At 37.2% G+C, this 20753-nt stretch overlaps 1 protein-coding gene across 1 annotated transcript; it reads right to left on the bottom strand.

The window, feature by feature from the left end:
- Positions 1 to 245: 245 nt before the first annotated feature.
- On the bottom strand, positions 246 to 20753 carry acvr2bb (activin A receptor type 2Bb). Its single transcript, XM_055201440.2, has 11 exons — positions 20230 to 20753; positions 10112 to 10319; positions 8124 to 8233; positions 7536 to 7687; positions 6879 to 7022; positions 6646 to 6789; positions 5237 to 5382; positions 5017 to 5131; positions 4781 to 4919; positions 3533 to 3663; positions 246 to 3360 (listed from the first exon to the last, which is right to left on the bottom strand). The coding sequence occupies exons 1-11, from the start codon at positions 20279 to 20281 to the stop codon at positions 3157 to 3159; spliced, it is 1545 nt and encodes a 514-aa protein (XP_055057415.2). The 5' UTR covers positions 20282 to 20753; the 3' UTR covers positions 246 to 3156.

Genomic DNA, 20753 nt, shown 5'->3' with positions numbered 1-20753 from the left:
GCAGTTTATTTATTATAAATGTATTATATAGGTAACATGCTTTGAGCTTTACTTTGATAAACGAACCTTCATGGTGTGTACTTTGTTTTCATCTGATAATATAAAAAATGACCCATTTATACAGTCTGTTTTTGAATAATGAAATCCTGTAAATGGCTTAAAACACAAAGGCGAGATGGAAAAAACTGAAGTATGAGTATGAGAGCTAAATGTAATTAAATAACTGTAAAAGAAAAACACCAAACCATGATAAACATAGTTAATGTTTAATTCAAGAAAATACTGAACATGGCAGCCGAATCCGAAATGACCCATATACAGGGGCAACACAATGTAATTTACTACATTAGCAGCAGTAAAAATCAAAATCAAGTTCTCCATCTCCTAAATGAAAATCCATTCCACGTCTGGATCGGGATGGCTTAGGATGATGGGAAACCTACTCAGGTAGTCCGATAACATCACCACTTTTTCGGGCTTGATGTAGAACGTACAGAAATATAACAAGTTTAAGGGTAAAAGATGCTTTCAACTACATCGGTTAACTGTTTTAATGAACTTATATACAATAAAAGATGAATCATTCATCAACACCTGATAAAATACAGAGTTTGGCTTAAACTAACTTTGCACCACTTGCACTGCAATACTTTAATTACATTTCAAATCCCTGATTTGATAATAGAGAAGTCCAACTTAATACATTGCTAAGATGGAAGTTAGTGAAGATACATGTACCACACAAACAAACAAATGCTGAGGAAAACCTGCATGTCTTCAGAGAAATGAATGAAAGAGTAACTCTAAAGTCAGACAACTATATATATATATATATAAATGCTTCATTCAGAGCAAAGACTTCATGAAACGCACGAGCACCTGGCAATCAAATAGAGCACCTTCTGTTAAAAATAAACATTAGACGACAAAAAAAATCTCTTTAAAATCACAAAAAGCAGCTTATATTAAATTATATTGCTACCACAAAACAGAATAAAATACTTTATTAAAATAAAAAAGGTCACAATATCTGAGGTATATCTAATCACTGAGTATATGACGCTTGCGATTCAGTGATTGTTTTAGCATTATCATTAAAGAAATCGATGAGTCCGATCAATAAAAGCTGCCTGTTTATGAACAATGCAAAGTTCACAATACTGAAAGGTTCAATGAGATGAATAAACAGTTTCACAGCACCGATCACTGAACTACAGACATTCAGTCGGTTGCAACAGTAAAATTATTGCAAGAAATCATTTTCTTCACCGTTCACGCACGTTCAGGGGAAATCTCATGAAAACTGCCTCTAGAAACGTCTTTTTCACCATCTAATTTTAAAAGAATTAAAGGACCATTCAAATTTTAGTAAGACTTTACAATAAGGTGGCATTTGCTAACTTTAGTAAATGCATTAGAGCTAACATGAACTAATATAGATAGCTTTTGATTTTAAAAATGCATCAGTAAATGCTGAAATTAAGATGCTGTCAAAGTATCCTACATTGTTCGATCATGTCAGCTATTAATGTAAACAAACACAACCTTAATTTAGAGGGATAGTTCACCGAAAAAGAACATTGTGTAATCGTTTATGTAAACCTGTATACATTTCTTTGTAGTGCTTAATCGTTTGCAGAATAAAAGTTTTTGTTTACATAATATATGTTGAAGTACTGTGTATAATAATTGTGTATTTAAATTATATATAAATATAAAACTTTATATACACATGCGAATATTTCTTAAATATATACATGCGTATACATGTGTGTGTTTGAATTTATACATAATTATTATATACAGTACACCAACATATATTATGTAAACAAAAACTTTTATTCTGCAAATGATTAGTCGCGACTAATCGTAAGGCAGCACTATTCTTTGTTCTGCTAAACGCCAGGAACATATAAAAAAAAGTTTATAACCAAACAGATCTGGGGCACCATTCATTTCCATAGTACTATTTCTTCTTACAATGAAAGTCAATAGTGTCCCAGATTTGCTTGGTTACAAGCATCCCTCGAAATATCTCATTTGTGTTCAGCAGAACAAAGAAATGTATAAAGGTTTGTAAAAACTTGAGAAATTCATTTTTCAACTATCCCTTGTATTCACAATGCAAAAATGTAAGGTCCTGAAAAGGCATCATTTACATATAAGTCTTATTTTATAAATAAAATGCGTTTCTTTCGATTTAAGAGTATATACTGAGAACTATTGCTGTAAAGAGGTCAAAATCACAAACAAAATTTACCTGAGTAGTGCACTGGATAAACAACAACACTTTCCTGATACACAAATACATCAGTTGTGACTGAAATGAAAGTTAGCCGAGCTTGATGCGGCCGCAGAAAATACATGTCGACTGCAGCTCTTGTCAATATACTGAAACGTAACCGGTACTGAAATACAAAACATCTATAAAACCTTCAGACGCCCTACCAGAAATCGCTTGCGAGTCAACGGCCGACCAAATAAATACGGTAAAACTCGCCACCAGTGACAAGCCTCAGGAAGTCTTTACCGATCGCAACATACGAGGTGAACGCTACTTTAAAATCAATGCCAGCAACTGCTAAAGGCGACGTCGCGCTAACTCTAAAACAGACCCGCTGCCTCTCAGCTTCCAGTGTCCCAGACGACTGCCAACAAAAAAAAACTAAAAACTCCCCCCCCCAAAAAAATGGCTTAATAGGTATATTTAACAGCAATAAAACTACGCTAAAACTTCACTGAGTAAGAAAGAAATCTTGTGCTCTTGGAAGGTTGGGTTTTATGTAACAGTCTTGTTTCGTAGTTTAGGGCTGTTGTAGGTCACGGTAGTGACAGTATTTGAAAAAGAGGTATTCATGGAGTGCAGGCAAAAACAACATAATAATGGCATTAAAATCGATGAGGTAACTTGCTCATAATCCCAGCAGTCTGAAACAATGCCCTCTGAAAGTCTTCATACGTTTGAGGTTTTTTGTGCCTTCCTTCAGGAAGAATTCAGTAGATGAACGCGCTGCTGGTGAAACCAATCCAACGGCGTGTGAAATAAAAATTCCAAAAAACATCACATTAGCAGCAAAGTTCACATTACTGGAGAGGTTGTAATACGTCTGTCGATTCGCAGTCCCTGATGTTTGCTCCTGGTTCAAAGGTCAGTATTTATGTACTGGATTCTTTGGGTGGAAGGTCCGTGTCGCTGTCAGATGTAACCATTGAGACCAGGCACTCTGAGGTAGAAGTGTTGATGGTGTTACATGCCCTGGTGATGGTTGAGATGCGCTCCTCTACGCAACCCGCAGACAGTCGAGCCTCGGCGTCGTGGTCCCAACACTCTTCAACGGTCTCGCATAACTGGCCCAAACCCTGACGGTACCAGAGAGAAAGCAGAACGAAATAAAGTCAGTAAAACTGAAAATAAATACAAAAAAAATGGGATATATAAGAAGAGATTTGAACCTTGTATGCCCACATTGGCAACAGGGTTCAATAAGTCAAAGCGTGTCAAGTAACTGCTAGACTTCAGCTTATATCTCACCGGATGTTTGATCCAACAGTCTTTAAAGACAGGTCGCATCTTCTTATGCACCACTACGTCTTGAAGGTCCTCGAGTGATGGGTGCTGGCCGACTTCTTCCTCAAATGGCAGCTGATATTCCCCCACAGGACCTGAGTGAGACAACACAATATGATTGTTTTTTTGGTGTCAAAACATTATTGATTAAAGTAAGTAACATGGGTCAAAAACCATTTTAGTCCTGTTTGTGGTGGGGCCATTTAAAGTTTTGGCAAAAATCTGAATAAATAAACCCTTAGACTTAATTCCAGAAGATACAAAATTTACAAAACCGAATCAGAAAACAGGGTTCCCACACCTTAATTACCTTCAAATTCAAGGACCTTTCAAGGACTTTCCAGGTCCAATACCCTCAAATTCAAGGACAAAATGTGGGGACACATTTCAAGTGAGAGCAATTTACATCGTGTTACCTTTTAAGATAAATTTTTACAGTTCCGGTTCGAGGGAACTCACGCTGCGTCACCGCATTGACACTTTGGGGACGCCTACAGGGGAAAGTGCAATGTGTGTATCAAATTCAACCAATGGAGAAGCTTAACGACAAAGACAGGGTGATGCGGGAAACAGGAAGTATATCACTAAAAAAATTTGCCAAAGACGGTGTTACAGGGACGCAGGATGTATGGCAAGGGAGACGCAGCTTCTCGTTCCCTTCTCAGGGAACGACAGTACGTAACCCGAGACGTTTTCATGTGTCAAACACAACTATGCAAAAAAGCATTTTGGTATGAATCAACATTCGCATACAGAAGATATAAGCATTTAAAGTAAACAGTTTAACATGTGTGCTTAAAAAGTCTAGAATTTTTATGATATCTTACATTACACAAGGAATAATATGGGTTTTTTTTCCCAGAAAACTTGCATAAAATAGATTCAAGCACTTCCAATGACTTTTATCCATGCATGTATATTTTCAAAAACTTCCCAGGCCCTTGAATCCCCCCCCCCCATTCACAAACTTTCAAGGATTTCAAAAGACCCGTGGGAACCCTAAGAAAATTATTTTTCGAGTGCAAAAACACTGAATTAATTTCCTAAAAAGTTGACAGCATTAAATTTAAAGAGATAAATTTAGACACAAATAATGGATGTAGACGCCCAAGTGGGATGTCTGGTCATTCAATTGGTGATTCACTCATGTTGGCTGTAAAACACAGAGATTTGCGTGGGCTGGTTCACAGATGACTGCTTGTATAGACTTACTATCGGCGGCCGTGCAGCGAGACATGAGCTCCCAGATCACCAGTCCTAAAGCGTACATGTCGATCCTCAGGAAAGCATCTCTCTGGAAGTTAATGGCTCCTTCCAGCACTTCTGGGGCCATGTAACGCCGTGTTCCAACCTGGGACGAAAAAAAACAATCATTAGCTTGTTGCTTACTATTTTACACAAAAAGCTTTCATCTGCACACCTCATTCGGAAGACAATTGTTCATTTACCTGACCATGTGTATCTCCGGGCAGTTTTCCTGGCTCAAATCGAACAGCCAAGCCGAAATCTGCGATCACAGCTGTTAAATCCATCTTGAGCAGAACGTTCTTGCTCTTGAAATCTCTGTGAAGCAAAAATCTCATGTGATTTAAAGTCGACAGTGACAGCGGTAGATTTATCTGTTTATACAAATCATAACCAAACTATGCTGAGTTTTGACATGTGTACCTGTGTGCAATGGCTGGTTTAGGTCCCTCGGCTCTGTAAGGAAGATCTTCGTGAAGGTGTGCCAGGCCCCGGGCCATGGTGGCTGCGATGTGACATAACTGAGACCAGCTCACCGGGTTCCCCTTCAGATAATCTGTAAGCGAACCCTGCAACGCAAACAATTTGGACTTTAGGATAAAATGCTGGAATAACTTCTGTAATCACCTCAAACAATGCAGGTAAGATTTAAAGGAACACACCGACTTTTTGGGACTTTAGCTTATTCACCGTATCCCCCAGAGTTATATACATATCCTTTTCATCTCTGTACATGGTGCACGCTGTCTGACGCACCCGCAGCTAGTCTAGCTTAGCACAAAGACTAGAAGTAAATGGCTCCAGCTAGCATACTGCTCCCAATAAGTAACAAAATAATGCCAAAATGTTTCTATTTATATGCTGTAAATTGTAAAGTCATATCGTATACAAATAAACCGGCCATTTGAGACAGCCATCTTTTAACTGTTTACATACTGGGAACTAGGAGGAGCAGAAAGTTCGCGCAAGTGTTGCGCTAATCACTCCGCCCAAGTAGCAGTGTTTCGCCTTCTGAGATTATAGTTCCCAGTATGTATACGGTTAAAAGATGGCTGTCTCTCATACGACCTTGTTATTTGTACACACTGTGACTATACTAATCATGTAAATGGGAAAATGTTGGCGTTATTTTGACACTTATTGGGAGCAGTATGCTAGCTGGAGCCATTTACTTCTAGTACGGCACACACGGAGATAAAAAAAAAGGTATGTATGAACTTATCTAACTCTGGGGAATACGGTGAAAAGCTAAAGTCCCAAAAAGTTGGCGTGATCCTTTAAAACCCGAAACTCTTGCATTCATTAGAATAAATTTATGGACGTTATATTAAACTTCACGTGACATTTAAGAGTTGGCAGAAGAAGAAAGTTTCTAGCAGGCCAAATAAGGGCAAGCCAACACAAGCTTGGGTTTGTTACATAAAATAACTATCATTTATAAAATAAAAAGCTTAGCTTACCCAGCATTTTGTCATTTGCATTATGTTATAAAACAGTACAATTTTGTTTTTACGTGTATGCGAGGATCAGCATACAATGGCGTGACGCAAATTTCATCATCAGTGCATACTTTGTACACACAGGTCACACATGCGCGTACAGGAATACGTACAATGTAGGCCTACTTTCGACAAGTTTATGCACTTGAGTTCTCGTCAAACTGACATTTCCTTCAAAATCGTACCCGACAGCATAACTTACATTTTTACCATAGGTTTACCAGGGTAAGGTAAGGAGATGGTTTTGAACTTGGTTTATTTTTAGTACACAACGAGTTCTGCTACTTGGAAAAACCATTGTGCACAAAATTCCCAACAAACACACACACTGACCCTTTCATGGAATTCTGTGACCAACCACAACTCCATCTGCAGGTTGGTGCCGCGTTTCTCTGCCGAGATGAAGTGAAGAACATTCTCATGTTTAAAACCCTCTGTGAGGTAAATGTCTCTTTCATTCTGCCATGACTGCTTGTCCTGTTGAACACACGTTTCATTTCAGAAACCAGCACTAAACATAAAACAAATAAACCAAAAAAACAACAACAACAGAGTGCAAGACTCACCTGAATAGGAAATATCTTCACCGCCACATATTCACTCAGTAACTGGGCCTTCCACACGCAGCCGAAGCGCCCCCTGGCTTTCATCTCCAGTAACTGCAACGGTTTCAGTCCAACCAGAGGAGATGGTGGAGGTAGACCAGCATCCTAAAAATAGAAATCAGTGTTTGTCACAGATCTTTTCAATGAAACACCAACATTTAAAACAGCAACTAAATAAACATTACGATATATATAAGGGCTTAGATGAAATCCAAAACAGGAGAAAATTGCAGTATGCACTAACTGAATAGTTATAAATTCAATAGTCAATATGCAATTCGATAACGGCTTAAAGTTTGTAAAATCCATTTTAACCATATTCAAAAAAGATTTAAAAACTGAAAATGATATAACTAATATACGTTTTAATTTTCAAAGCTCTTGCATGCACTCAAGCACACACGTGCACTTACATTCATGTGTCTAACCATACATAACTTTTAAGCAAAACATTTGTGATTTGAAAAAAAAAACACTATTAATACACTATTTAGACCAAATTAACACACTTAAACTGAATCCCTGAGATAGCACGCGTTTCTGAAATGCTTATTGCAAACATATGACCCAAAGCTTGTTTAGGTTAACTGAAGAGTTAATTGTCGATAGTTGTCAAACCTGGCTGAGGTCGACGTGTCTATAAGGGGGTTTTCGTTGGTGGTACGTCCAGCAGGCGAGCAGCAGGGTCAGAGTGAGAATGGCCAGAGGAAGAAGAGAATAAACCAGCACAGCTAACAGAGGTGGACCTGGTTGTGGTGGCTGAATCTTTACTACAGAAACAAAAACAACACACAAACCAAAACTCAACAACAGCATCAGCAGCAGCAGCAGATGAAGAACAGGTACAGGTTTGAAAACAATCACAAACAAATTTGGGACCCTGTAAAATCCCTTTCAATTATTAGACAATAATGCAAGGTGTTAATTTGCGTTGTGTTATTACACTGCAGTGTGCATTATTTTCAAATAATTGAAAGGACCGGAGTCAATTATTCTACTTATACCACAGTTACCACAGGTATTGCTCTGGTGGTTGTTTTTAAAACAATTAACAGGTCAGGTGTGCATTTATTGAAAAATAATGCATACCCGTGGATCATTTCTCAACCAATCAGAATAACGCATTCAACAGCACCATGCATAGTCTAATGATGAGCACTTCTAATGCAACGCTCTATCGATTGAGCTCAAATCTGAAAGCTGTACCTGCAGGGCTGATGGCTTCAGGAAGGTGTGTGAATCTCTCATTGCAATAGTTTCCCTCACAGCAACAGAAGAAGACCTGTGGATTCTCCTCTGTAGCCACACACTCCTGTCTGCTCACACAAAAACATAAAACATTAATAAACTAAATATTAATAATAATGATCTATGAAATGACTGGCTATAGCAGGTTAGGGATGTTCATTTCAGTAAACATTCCTGACCGATAACCGCAGTTTGTTAACTGAACATTAACTGTTAACTGATAAGATTTTAATAATAAATTGTCATTGAGTAAAAATATAGTTGGCGGTTGTCTGTCACCTGGTAAAAACAATACAAACATTATGGGGTGGTTTCCCGGATAGGGATTATCTTAAGCCAGGACTAGGCCTTAGTTTAATTATGAAATATAACTAGTTTTAACAAACATGCCTTACTAACAACATTACTTGTGTGCATTTTGAGGCAGAAAAAATGGCACTGTATTTTGAGATAAGTCAGGACAAGATGTTTTCAGTTTGGACAGCTCTTAAATTGTTTTACTAGTCTAATCCCTGTCCGGGAAACCGCCCCATTATTTAATTTGAATGTGCAAACAGCAGCAATAGATCAACAACAGAACCAGGATTCATACATTATCACTTTTTCACGCAACATTAAATTATCAAAGAGCACGCGATCAAATGAGGATTCATGTCCAAAGAGGGTGGATTGTCTCTTTTCATCTATCACCGTTGGCATTTCTTAAGCAGAACACATTTCAAAAAGTTTTGCTTTTGCATCGTCTTTGTCTGCTTGTGCAAAAAGAGAGATTTTATGGTCAGTGTCCAGAGCACGGACCGCGTCATCTTGCGCACACTCTGTGCAGCTTTTAAACCATACCCAAGCACGGATACATATGCAGTACAAATGATTTCTCATACAAATGATTACTTTACAAGACCATCAGAGAAGCACTGATTTGCATCATTTATCACATAAAGGATAGAAAACAAGTGGCAAAATGTCTATAGGCACGTGTCGGGATGCACCATGCGTTAACACATTTTTCCTTTTACCTGAATTTTAATCGGTCATAAATTCTTACCTTCGGTTAACAAGTCAATATGAACATCCCTTACACCAACAAAATCAATTGATATTAAAAAAAAATTGAAGAAATGACAAAGCATGTAAAAGTTTCACACACAAAAAGATTTGAGATGTATGGTAGGATGTCCAATCTGACAGAATCACGAATTTGTTCGGTTTAAAAATAATAATAATAATAATAATAGTAATAATTAATACAAAGTTTCACAGTTTAACCGGATCATATTTAAAGTTAATTTAATGTAATGAACTACTCGTGATTACCGCTACAGCACTTTAAACATCTACAGAGCAACAGTTCAGACATATTGGTGATTATATAATTGCAAGTACATTTGGTCCCCAAAGTCATTATTATTTAATTATTTTAACAATGTGGTACTCATCATCATGGATCACGATATGTTACAGGCCAAAACAATATAATACTTTCTGTAAAAGTGTTTTACATAGCTAAAAAAAACATTTCCTGTTTTTTGTCCGAACTAGTCAAATCTGTTACTGTCAAACCCTGTTACCAAGCGTGAGTAACAGTGTAGACTGTTCTTTCTTTCTTTTTTCTTTCTTTCTTTCAACACCATACCAGCTTGTAAGGCTATATTCATTGTGTGAATAAAGTCTAATTATATATAGTATACAAGAAAAGATGTTTAAAATTTATTTAATCTAAAAGTGATTGTCATTTCTGTTACATACAGTCAACACTGTTACTCTACTATGGTAACCTTATTTGACGTTAACAGAATTCACACCGACTAATTCTGACAACTGAAAATCATAATAATGACTTTGGACATCAAATCAAAACCTAGAGTTATATAATCACCCATACGCAACGTTGAGACCATGTGACACATGGGTAACAAGCTTATAACTACTGTAGCGGTATGGTTTACCTGTCATAACAGTTGAAATCATCAAGCCAGCAGCCTTTCTTGACCAGGCGGATGGTTCCAGTAGAGTTTATCCAGGAGGCGTAACAGTGAAGCCTCTTGTCTTTCTCACCCTCACATCTCTCAAAACCACTCTGATTGGTTTTCTCCGTCCGCCAGTTATCATTGTAGTAGACGCACTCTCTTGTCGCCACCTCGCCCTGACTCGCTCCTGACAAGAGAAACACAGACATATTAGAACAAGAAAACATTTTCATGTAAATATTTGACAGAGTTATTTGTAAAATGCTAAATTATGTAAATTATTTCCCAAAAGTTTAGAAACACTTTTGGTTAGAAATAGCTAAAAGAAAAAAAAATGTTGTACACATAGCATAAAAATAGAATTTACTGTACAACGCAAAATGTCACGGAATTTGGCACATTTTAGATTTAGACATTTTTAAAACCCATTATAACTCATTAATCGGCAAATAAAATGACAGAAATGCAAGAAAACATTTTCCTTTTGTGTAATGTTGGACATAAAGAAACGTACGTCCATTTCTCGTCATGCATTGCAAACAATAACAAGCTTTGCCAGAGCGCAAGCAGGTGAGGCACAGCAGACCAAAAGGTACATTATACTTTCTTCCCACGTCCACCTTGCGTGCGCACATGTCCACACAGCTTTGAAAGTATTTACAGCGCATTTACAAATTCAGGAATGATTAAGGAAAGCAGTGAAATATCTACCACTGCTGTGTCCACCATATATTTCACGAGTATATTCACTGCAAGAGCGATGCTCTTGACATCTATATACCAGTGTGTATAGCTCATATATGTTCCTTAGACATGAGGGCTCACGAAGAACACACACATCGAGCATTTGCCATCATCACACTCGTGATCACTGAACTAAGTTTTCTTTCTTGTTGAAGTGAACATGATAAACAGCTGGATATTAATCAGTATATTGAAACTGATTGAGTGCAGTGAGTCATATTAAAGCGGTCTTGGGTCTTAAAGTGACAGTAGCCTGCTGCTTTCTGTGTTAGAAATGTTCATTACACATCAAAATTAAAATCATTCACTACTATTAACTGAACACAATTTTGCAGCTGCACATGTAATTCATACAGTGAGGGACTGTGAAAGGTTTTATTTGTATTTTTTGCTAATGTTAAATCAGATTGTTGACAGGCAATTTCATAACATATGAAGAGTTTCGTTTGCAAAACGAGATAACCACCGTTTTTTTTTTATTGTTCAGAAATCTTGTTTTTTGGTTGTGCATTCCAATTAATTTCAATTCAACTGCAGTTGGTTTGTTTTGATTTAAACCTTCATAACTTAAAAAATACAGCTAAGTTGCACCATAAAACAAAATAATAACATGAAAACATAATAATAAACATGTTTTGACAAAAATGTAAAAAAATGGATTTATCTAGTTTTGCAACGAAACTCTTCATATTTACTTTTAATACGGATGCCTAAAAATTAAAACAAATGGTCTTATAATTAAAAGAAAAAAACTGTCAGTAGCATTGTTGTAGTGACAGCCAAAATACAACAGCCTATATGTAATTTTAAATAAAACTTTCAATAAATTGTTGTTAAATTGAATTCGTTAAATTTTTTCATTTGACAAGATATGCATTTTGATAACTGAAATTTAAATGAACCATTAAAACTAAAAAATAAAATCAGAAAACACAGAATTTGAAAAATAAATGAATAATATAGCTGCAAGCAGCAATTACGGGGCCAAGCACCTTCAGCGCAATGAGCACCCAAAGCACAGCAAACACCACACGACGCAGCAAATGCGCAAAGCGCAGAAAACGCGCAATACAGAGCCTGAACCCGAAGCAAAGCAAATGCAGAGCAGAACCACTGCAGTGCGGAGTGACAACAGTAAAGATGGCAAAAATATAACACGTGTGGAAAACCAGACAGGTCGAGAAGAACGTGTTAAAGGGAACACAAAAGGAAATCTCAATAAGTGAAAGTAAGAGCTGGGATTCAAACCCATGACCTCCGGTTCCCAAAGCATGGGCCTTACCGTATGCGCCGCTGAGTAAACGATTAAACCACTGAGTTGGTGTTCCAAGCTATAGAAACGAGCTTTAGAGCTATAAACATTGATATCCAACAATAACCAAAAGTGCAGAAATGACAAGAGAGAGCACAAATAACTGAAATACAATGTATAGTATGAAAATCACAAAACTTAAGTGAGAAAAAAGTTAAGACAAACTATCACTGCACATGGGATTCGAACCCATGACCTCAGAATCTCATGGTATGTGGTTAACTAGATACGCAACTCAGTTAACACAGCTCAAAGGGCAGCAAAAAAACAGCTTAGGTGCTGCAAGGATTGACATATGCCAATCAACACAGATGCAGAACTGACAGTGCAGAGAATAACTAACAGAAATACAATGTATATGAGAATCAAAAAGCTCAAGTGAGATTGAAGACAAGAAGATCATTCTGTATAGTAATGCTATACAATGTAATATACAGTCACATTCATTTACTATGACAAATAGACAACGTCATAGGCACAGTCAACTTTGGAGTGGTATTTCTAAGAAAGAGAACAGAATATGAAAAATCTGTTCAGTCATTTCTGTGCGGATTGCTCCAAACATTATACGAGCAATACCTGGCATAAAATAAACAAAATTTGTAAAAGGAGTAGCGAAAAAATCATCTACCATATGCTTTACAATAACACATGAACAGAATGTTGTAAAATGACAAACAAGGTATCGTTGCAATCGGCATAAACCAGTGAAAACAATTTCACAAAGAAATTAATATCAGACAAAGTATTCAGAAGTTATAAGCAGTTCCATAAGAACTGTTATAGTTTATAACCCCTAGGTGGCGCAGTACTCTGACTTCCCAGGTACCTTCAGGACATCATGTCAAAGCTCCTTACTAATTTTTGCGCGGATATGTCCAATAGTTCAAAAAATATAACAAATTATGTGAAATTTCAAAATGGCGGACAGGCGGTTCGGTCAAACCTGGCATAATACACATCGACAGATGCGGCATGAGGTAAGCAATCCATAGACATCAAGATCATAATTTTCTGACAAACAGTTCAGAAGTTATGGGCAAAAATAGCCTATTTTCATATCTCATGACCCATAGGTGGCGCTGTCACCAAATTTGGCATGAACCCCAAGTTCATGGTCCACATGAAGTGTACCAAATTTCATTTCAATTGATCAAAGAATGACCAAGGTACAGCTTCAGAACCATTTTTGCGTCATCCTTGTTAAGTTTGCGCATTTATTACTTTTGAACAAAGATAAATATCAAAATTCTGTTCGGTCATTTCTGTGCGGCTCACTCCAAAGATCACCTGTGCCAAATTTCATAACAAGTGAACCAAATTGGAAGGAGGAGTAGCGAATAAACGGAATACTGTACATTTCAAAATGGCCGCTACTGTAATGGGTGGAGTTTTACTGTAAGGTATTAAAAACAACAAGCATGAGGAGAGCAATCACGTGTACTAAGTAGAATTTTCATAGATCAAGCGGATCAGCAGTTATAACCATATGAACATTGAATTTTTGCACTGCTGGTGGCGCTATAGAGTTAGTACTAGAGACCCCATTTTTGGTCACATTACTTTTTAAGACCACCACTACAACTGTGCCAAAGTTCATCATTTTCCTATGTACGGTTCATAGGGCTGCCATAGACTCCCATTGGGGAAAAATAATAATAATAATACTGACAATTCCAATAGGTGTCACAGCACCTTCGGTGCTTGACCCCTAAAAATGGATTTGATAGGGCCCTATTTAAGGCTACTGCTCATTTAATGCTTTTTCCACTTCATCTGTACAGCCTTTAATGTAAAATATACATGAAAATTAATTGGTATGTATTTGTGATTATTTTTCTGATTGCAGACTAATCTAACTGACTTTAATTCCGGTTTGTCAACCGGCTCACATGTCATGTCATTTAAACGTGCTCCGCTTCATCACATCATGAGAGATTGGTTAGCTTCCGGTTACATAGCCTACATTATTTTGTTAATACAGAGCTAATAAACGAGACAGACATGAAGAACAAAATGAAACGGAGAACGGAGTTGCTCTGTGAAAAATGAATCGAATAACTGCAGATGGCTGTTAAACAGCAAATGTTAGCAATAGCTCCATCCTTATGAAGTGTTGTTAAATTAAGCTCGTTGTAACTTTGTATCGTGAGCAATCAAGTTATTTGTAAAAACTAGGGATGCTGCGATCGATCGGCCGCCGATAGGTATCGGCCGATAATGGCATTAAATGACTCGATCGGTGCTCTCTAAACCTGCCGATCTCATAAACCGATCTTTCTGTTTACTTTTGTCATCACAAGGATCCTGAATGCGGGTGCAATTAAATACATTTTTAACATAGCGCGAGCATTTTTACAACCTGTTGCTCATGTGCAGCGTGCAGATTTGTATGTCTCTCTTTGTCTTTACAGAGATATGCGTATGAGGACGCGCTCCGGTAAACAGCGCGAGGCGTCTTCACATCCCCATCAAACAGCGTATACAACACATATCTATCACGGACAATTGCATCCTCATTAGGGCTGGAACGACGCGTCGACGTAGTCGATTACGTCGATTACGTAATTACGTCGATTTGCCGGAAATGCGTCGATGCGTCGCATTGTTTACGTTTTCAAATGAAGGCGGCTTCAGCTCCGACCGGATAATACAAGTGTTATACCAAACAGCCAGAACGTGATCAAAAGTGTGGGAATACTTTAAGCAGAGACCAAATAAAACACATACTGTGTAAAACTGAAATGGCATACCACAGCAGCGCAACATCTGCGCATGATCATCTTAAATGAAAACAACCTGGAGCTCTCCGACCTCAAAATGACGCGACGGCACATAAGTATTTGAATTTTTACAGTAAGTTTTTATACAACAATAGAATCAATGCAGGCATATATGGTGCTTAATACAGCTGTGTTTACATCTTAGTTTAATACGAGCTGCGAGACGCCTGACAGACACGACATTGCATCGCGTCTGGGCAGTATGTTGAAACAGTAAATAAAGAGCGGGACATGTTTAACTTTTTATATTAAGAAGTTATGAAATAATAAGTTACTGTTACACTGAGATAGGGATGTGCCCGCGTGCACTGAAAGCCAGCTGGCAGCGCGGAGTTCCCATAGCTTATTTTTTTGCTATGTGCGCAGATATTATAAAAGCTCGTCTCGTTAGGCATTCCTGACATGCGTTTATTTAAACAGCAGCGTAAACGCCGTTTATAAAATATTAGAATATTATACTAACTAAATTTGTATTTACCCGAGAATTAAGTAAAGTTAAATGTTAAAGTTGATGCTAAATGAAAATTGATATTTATGAAGGAGTAGGGCTGGGTATTGGCAAGGGTCTCCCGATACGATACGTATCGCGATACATGGGCCGTGCTACGATACAATACAGTGCGCTGCATGTTCCGATACATTGCAATACTTTTTCTTTTTTTTATATCAAAAATGTAAAAAAATAGAGCAGAATTTTTACATTTTCTGCCATTTTCTCACTCCCTCTAACTTCTGAGACATTGACCGAAATATGGCAGACAACTGGACAGTGACAACTACAGCAGCGGCAGAGGAGGTCGTTTTTGACGCACACAGAGGAATTTGATGGTTTTTAAAATATAGATAGTAGAGATCGAAATATCGATACACTATCTAGCTAGCTGTATCGATATTTTTGCACAGCCCTATGAAGGAGGAACTTCATTGAACAAGGAAGACATCAGCCCGTTTTGAGGACAGTGAAAACAGCGCTATAGATATAAGTAAATTGTGTGAAAAATACCACGTCTTTTTACACGTGAAACATGAACACGTGTTATATTGCTCACTGTAAACACATTACTTCAAAAAAAACAGAAAGAACGGGACCTTTAAGTTCAGATATATTTACAGAATAACCACGTAGCAGAACTTCCTACGCAGCCGCTGCATTATTGTAGAATGAAGAAGTCTTTCACTGGAGCAGGTTGACTAAATAGGGTTGTCGTTCTTTACAAAAAAATGTCAAACTAAATAAAAAAGATATTCATGTGCCGACTGTGCAGTATGTTATGTAGCTTATGTTTTTTCGTTCGCTCTGGGTTCTCACTTTTGAGTCTGTTTACATGAAGATAGCATACTTCATGTAAAGTCATTAAACTTTGAACTTCAATTGGGGTTGGGGTAATATTTGGTATAATATAATTTCTGTAAGATCAAACAGTACAGAATTCGTGCTAAGAACCAATTTAAAACACCAAAGATTAAACCCTACTAGGGTTTTAATGCCATTTTTCTCAAATTAATATTTTAACAATGTTTTCAATTTAAATACACAAACAGAATATAGTTCAGCTTGTTTTGGATATTTCCTAATCATAAACCTTCTGTGAAATTGTGACAAAATTAAAAATACATAAAGCTTCAAAAACAAATGTCTTAATTAACATTTAAATAAACGAATTCACTTTTTATGAGCTCAGATATTTGAATATTACTAAAAAATATTCAACCAACCCTAATATAAATATTGCAAAAGAGTTAAAAGTTTAAGTCTGATGCAGATGGCAGATTCTCAGTATAGTGCAGAGCCCTAATTTTTGGGCTAAATGGTTTGTTTAAAATATGTCTGTCTGTGCTTTTTCCCATTATGTGTGTTTATTCCTGATGTGTAAGCAGCATTGAATAGAAATGCAATCAAAAAAATTAAATGTGGCTTTTGTGTCCATATACTGCTGTGTTGCCACAAACAGAAAACAAAAACGAAGCCGCTCACTAGTCGCCAATTTAAAGAGAACCAAAATTTCATCTATAAATCAAAAACTAATGGGATTTTAAACATTTAAAAAGGCACTCATCATAAAACCATAATGCGTGTTTAACAACCCATCAAAGCCCAATACGAAAACACGCTAAACAATCAGTCACAAACCACACGTTTCATGGCCCTTGGTGATTTAAGACCAGTGAATCCAGTTTCTGTGGTCTTTAGGGAAAACCACCAAATCGAATCCAGATGTTGGATCAGCTGTCAGGACGCAGGTCTCCATGTAACCGAATGCCATAAGGCCGTGCATCGCCGCACACATTAGCGCCGACCGCAAACTGGGTCAAGGATTGCGAGATGTTTACATAAAGTCCGCACAACAGGCGAAGGCGACGAAGATGCATCAGGTATGAGTTAATACAGAGAAAATAACAGCAATGACAAAACAGAAACAACAAGCTACGCTACCATGACCGTTTTTCTCCATTGCATGTAACATTCTTAAAAAAAAAAAACCTGTCCCTTTAGATTACATGTATAGCTGCAGGCTGCCCATCCTCCCATAAATGTAATCCCACCTACAAGTAAAAACTAATACCCCAGGATCAAGAAACATGGGAGAAGGGTTAAAATGCCATATTAATGTTATAAAAAGCTATTTGTGATGGACAAATGAAAACACATTGTGGTATCTACAGCTTCTTTACGGTCACTGATACTAGGTGTCACATGATAAGAGTGAATTACATCAGCAACCCCCAACTTAAAACCCACAGCACTCTCACACATGCAATAAGAGAAGGAGCTCTGCATGTATTTTTAAGGACCCCTGTGGTGAACCTTTGCACCAAATCCCCCAGATTTACCTTTCTTTCACATTTTACCCCACAGCTAACACACTCACATTCACAGACACACAGTCTCTTGATCTGGAGGGTGTATCAAAGACCCTTTTGTTTTCAAGAGGTTTTCTCAGTGTAGGACCTGTAAAGGACTCCGTTACAAACAGCATACGAGATAAAAAGATCCTTACAAAACAATAACCCAACTCAAAGTGGAAAGCTTTGTGTGTCCAAGTCAAACAGATTTAACTACAAGGGAATTTAGGAAGACAATGGGATGATAAGAGATTTCTACATTAAGTGTAAAAACAAATCAAACGGTTTGTGTTTAAAATATACAAAATAAACAAAATCTGGTAACACTTTTTAATACATTTGTATTGAGTAAATGCATTAGCTAACATGAACTAACAGAGCAATATAGTTTATCAGCATTTATTAATATTTGTTAATGTTAAATTAGTTGTACAAATGTAACAACTTTTGGCTTTAAACATGTTTAAGTAATTAACATGAACTAAGATTAATAAATGCTGCACAATTATTCTTCATTGTTAGTTCACAATAGCCAACAAAACACAAAATAAAATGTTACCCAAAATCTGATGTCATCCTTCCAAACTTGATTTGTCTTTTATAATGATTTAATATAGTTTTTTTTTGTATGTGCACTATTCTGAGAACTATTTCACTTAATGTCATGTAACCTATACAAGCAACTAAAACTCAATACAAAGGTTATATTTGACAAATGACCACAGGAAATTATAGTAAACAAATCACAGCCAACTTTAAACGAACAAAAACAGAAACAGCTCTCTTTAAATTATGCAAATCAAGTTTAAGGCTTTAATCTCCGAGTAGGGAAAGCAAACCTTGTATGAAAACCAGAGGTGGAAAGTAACGAATTACATTTACTCACGTTACTGTAATTGAGTAGTTTTTTTGTGTATTTTTACTTTTTTGAGTAGTTTTTAAAATCTGTACTTTTACTTTTACTTAAGTATGTTTTATTTAAAGTATTGTACTTCGCTACATTTTAAATCATATCCGTTACTGAGTAAAAAAATATTTTAAAAAGCAAGGTGATAAAGACGCGCAACGGATGTAAATGGGCGGGGCCCGGGGGAACGAGCAAAAAGAACCATGGAGACGGACGAGATATGCGCGCGCTAATGCAGACCCGCCTCAGTTCAAATCTTATGAAAGAAACCCCTGGTCACATTTAAGCGACCACTTTCCACTGACGCGAAGCGGGTGTTTCATTTCTATGAAAGGTAGGATTCATGCTCTTAAGTACGAAATTGCACGACGCGTTTTTAATACCATGCGCATTATCTTCCGAGGTCTAGCAGCTTCGCGTCAAGTCAAACACAACTTCAAAACGTCCTCGAATGCGTAGGTCATTAGACATTGCAGAGAGCGAGAGAGAGAGAGAGAGCGAGAGAGAGAGAGAGAGAGAGAGAGAGAAGAATAAAGGTCATCAGGTCCCAGGTCAGGTAAGTAAGAAGATAATAAACGTGTCAAATGTATATAGACATGGCACTCATCTCATTATATGCTCATTTAAACTATATATAGTTTAATAAAATAATGTGTGTTACCAGCAATACATCAATTACAACCTTACTATAGTGATTGTATTTACAAGCTGCTGACCACCTTCAAAAGTGCATAACTCACAAAATCATTAAACAATTCCATAAATGTTTCTTACTTTAAAAAAGCTTTTTATTTTATTAACTTTTTGTTATTGCACTTTAATTGTAAAGATGTTCCTACAATTAAAAACAACTAGTTTGAGATGTATATTACCTTGTCGTTTTTGAACTATACTAGAATCCTCCACCTCTCCCGCTGTAAAAAAGTAACTTTTACTCTGAGTAAAGTTAAAATGACTTACTTTTTACTTTTACTTGAGTAGATTTTTAGACAAGTAACTTTACTTTTACTTAAGTAAAATATTATTAAAGTAACTTTACTTTTACTTGAGTACAATATTTTAGTACTTTTTCCACCTCTGATGAAAACATGAAGCAAAAATGTACCAGTTGCTGTGTGGACATCAATTGTTTTTATAAGACAGCAGCTGTCTTACTTTGTTCAATGCACTCGTGCTGTCTGTAGCCATGTTCAACGAGAACAGTCTTACTATTTACTTCAAAACCTTGAATTAACTTCACAAGAATGAATTAACCATTTAACTAACTCGTTTGAAACCTCACCCAAACAGTCAGTCACTCACTAGAATTGTTTTGTATAAGTGGCTCCACAAACACAGCATTTTGGGGACCATAGGCGGGTGTGAACCTTATAATCCCCAAAACGCTGTTTATATATACAGTTTGCTATTTTTAAAAACACAATAAGTGAAACATTGTAACACTCGCGCTACATGTTACAAAGACTTATCGACCCAGCTAATCAAACACTGAAGATTCAACGCTTACCTGTACACCAGCTTGCCCAGATGAGTGTAAAAATCAGCCAGGGAACAAACATATTCCTTCCTTAAGGATCCTGGAGATAAATATTGTCATTTAGGCTGTGAAAGCATTTAAAAACGAAAAGAAACGTGCGCGCAAACGCGTGAACGCGAAGAGGCCTGCGCGCAATCCCTCGCCGCTACAATAACAAAACCTCCCGTTCAAAATTAAAACGCAATGTCTCCACCACAAGCGCGATCCACTGAATTAAAGTTCCTGATGCCACAAACATCCAACATTTCATTCTGGCCCGGTAGCATTGACGGGCTTTTGGTAGAAGCTTGAGTTTGGTGAACGCCTGGGGTAGAAACAAAACGCTCCACTGTGATTTTCCCCCTCCGCGTGCTACTGCTACTGCTGTTGGGGCAGTTGGTGAGGGGCAGTAAAGGGACAGACATGCGAAAAGCTGAACAGCTTCCAAAATGGCTCCTGAGAGCCGAACAACAGCCGTGCCAGCGGGGAAACCCGGATGTTCATTAGGGCCACTG

Source organism: Misgurnus anguillicaudatus, chromosome 2, assembly GCF_027580225.2.
Source record: "Misgurnus anguillicaudatus chromosome 2, ASM2758022v2, whole genome shotgun sequence".
NCBI lineage: Eukaryota > Metazoa > Chordata > Actinopteri > Cypriniformes > Cobitidae > Misgurnus > Misgurnus anguillicaudatus.
The sequence above is the reverse complement of the archived record's forward strand: the minus strand, read 5'-3'. Positions and strand labels throughout refer to the sequence as shown.

Coding starts and splice junctions, on each gene's coding strand:
- acvr2bb (XM_055201440.2), bottom strand. CDS start 20,281: ATGTTTGTTCCCTGGCTGATTTTTACACTCATCTGGGCAAGCTGGTGT. Junction 8,234..10,111: donor GATTTCAACTGTTATGACAG/GTAAACCATACC, acceptor TTGTGTGAGCAG/ACAGGAGTGTGTGGCTACAG. Junction 5,132..5,236: donor AAACCAGCCATTGCACACAG/GTACACATGTCA, acceptor TTTGCTTCACAG/AGATTTCAAGAGCAAGAACG.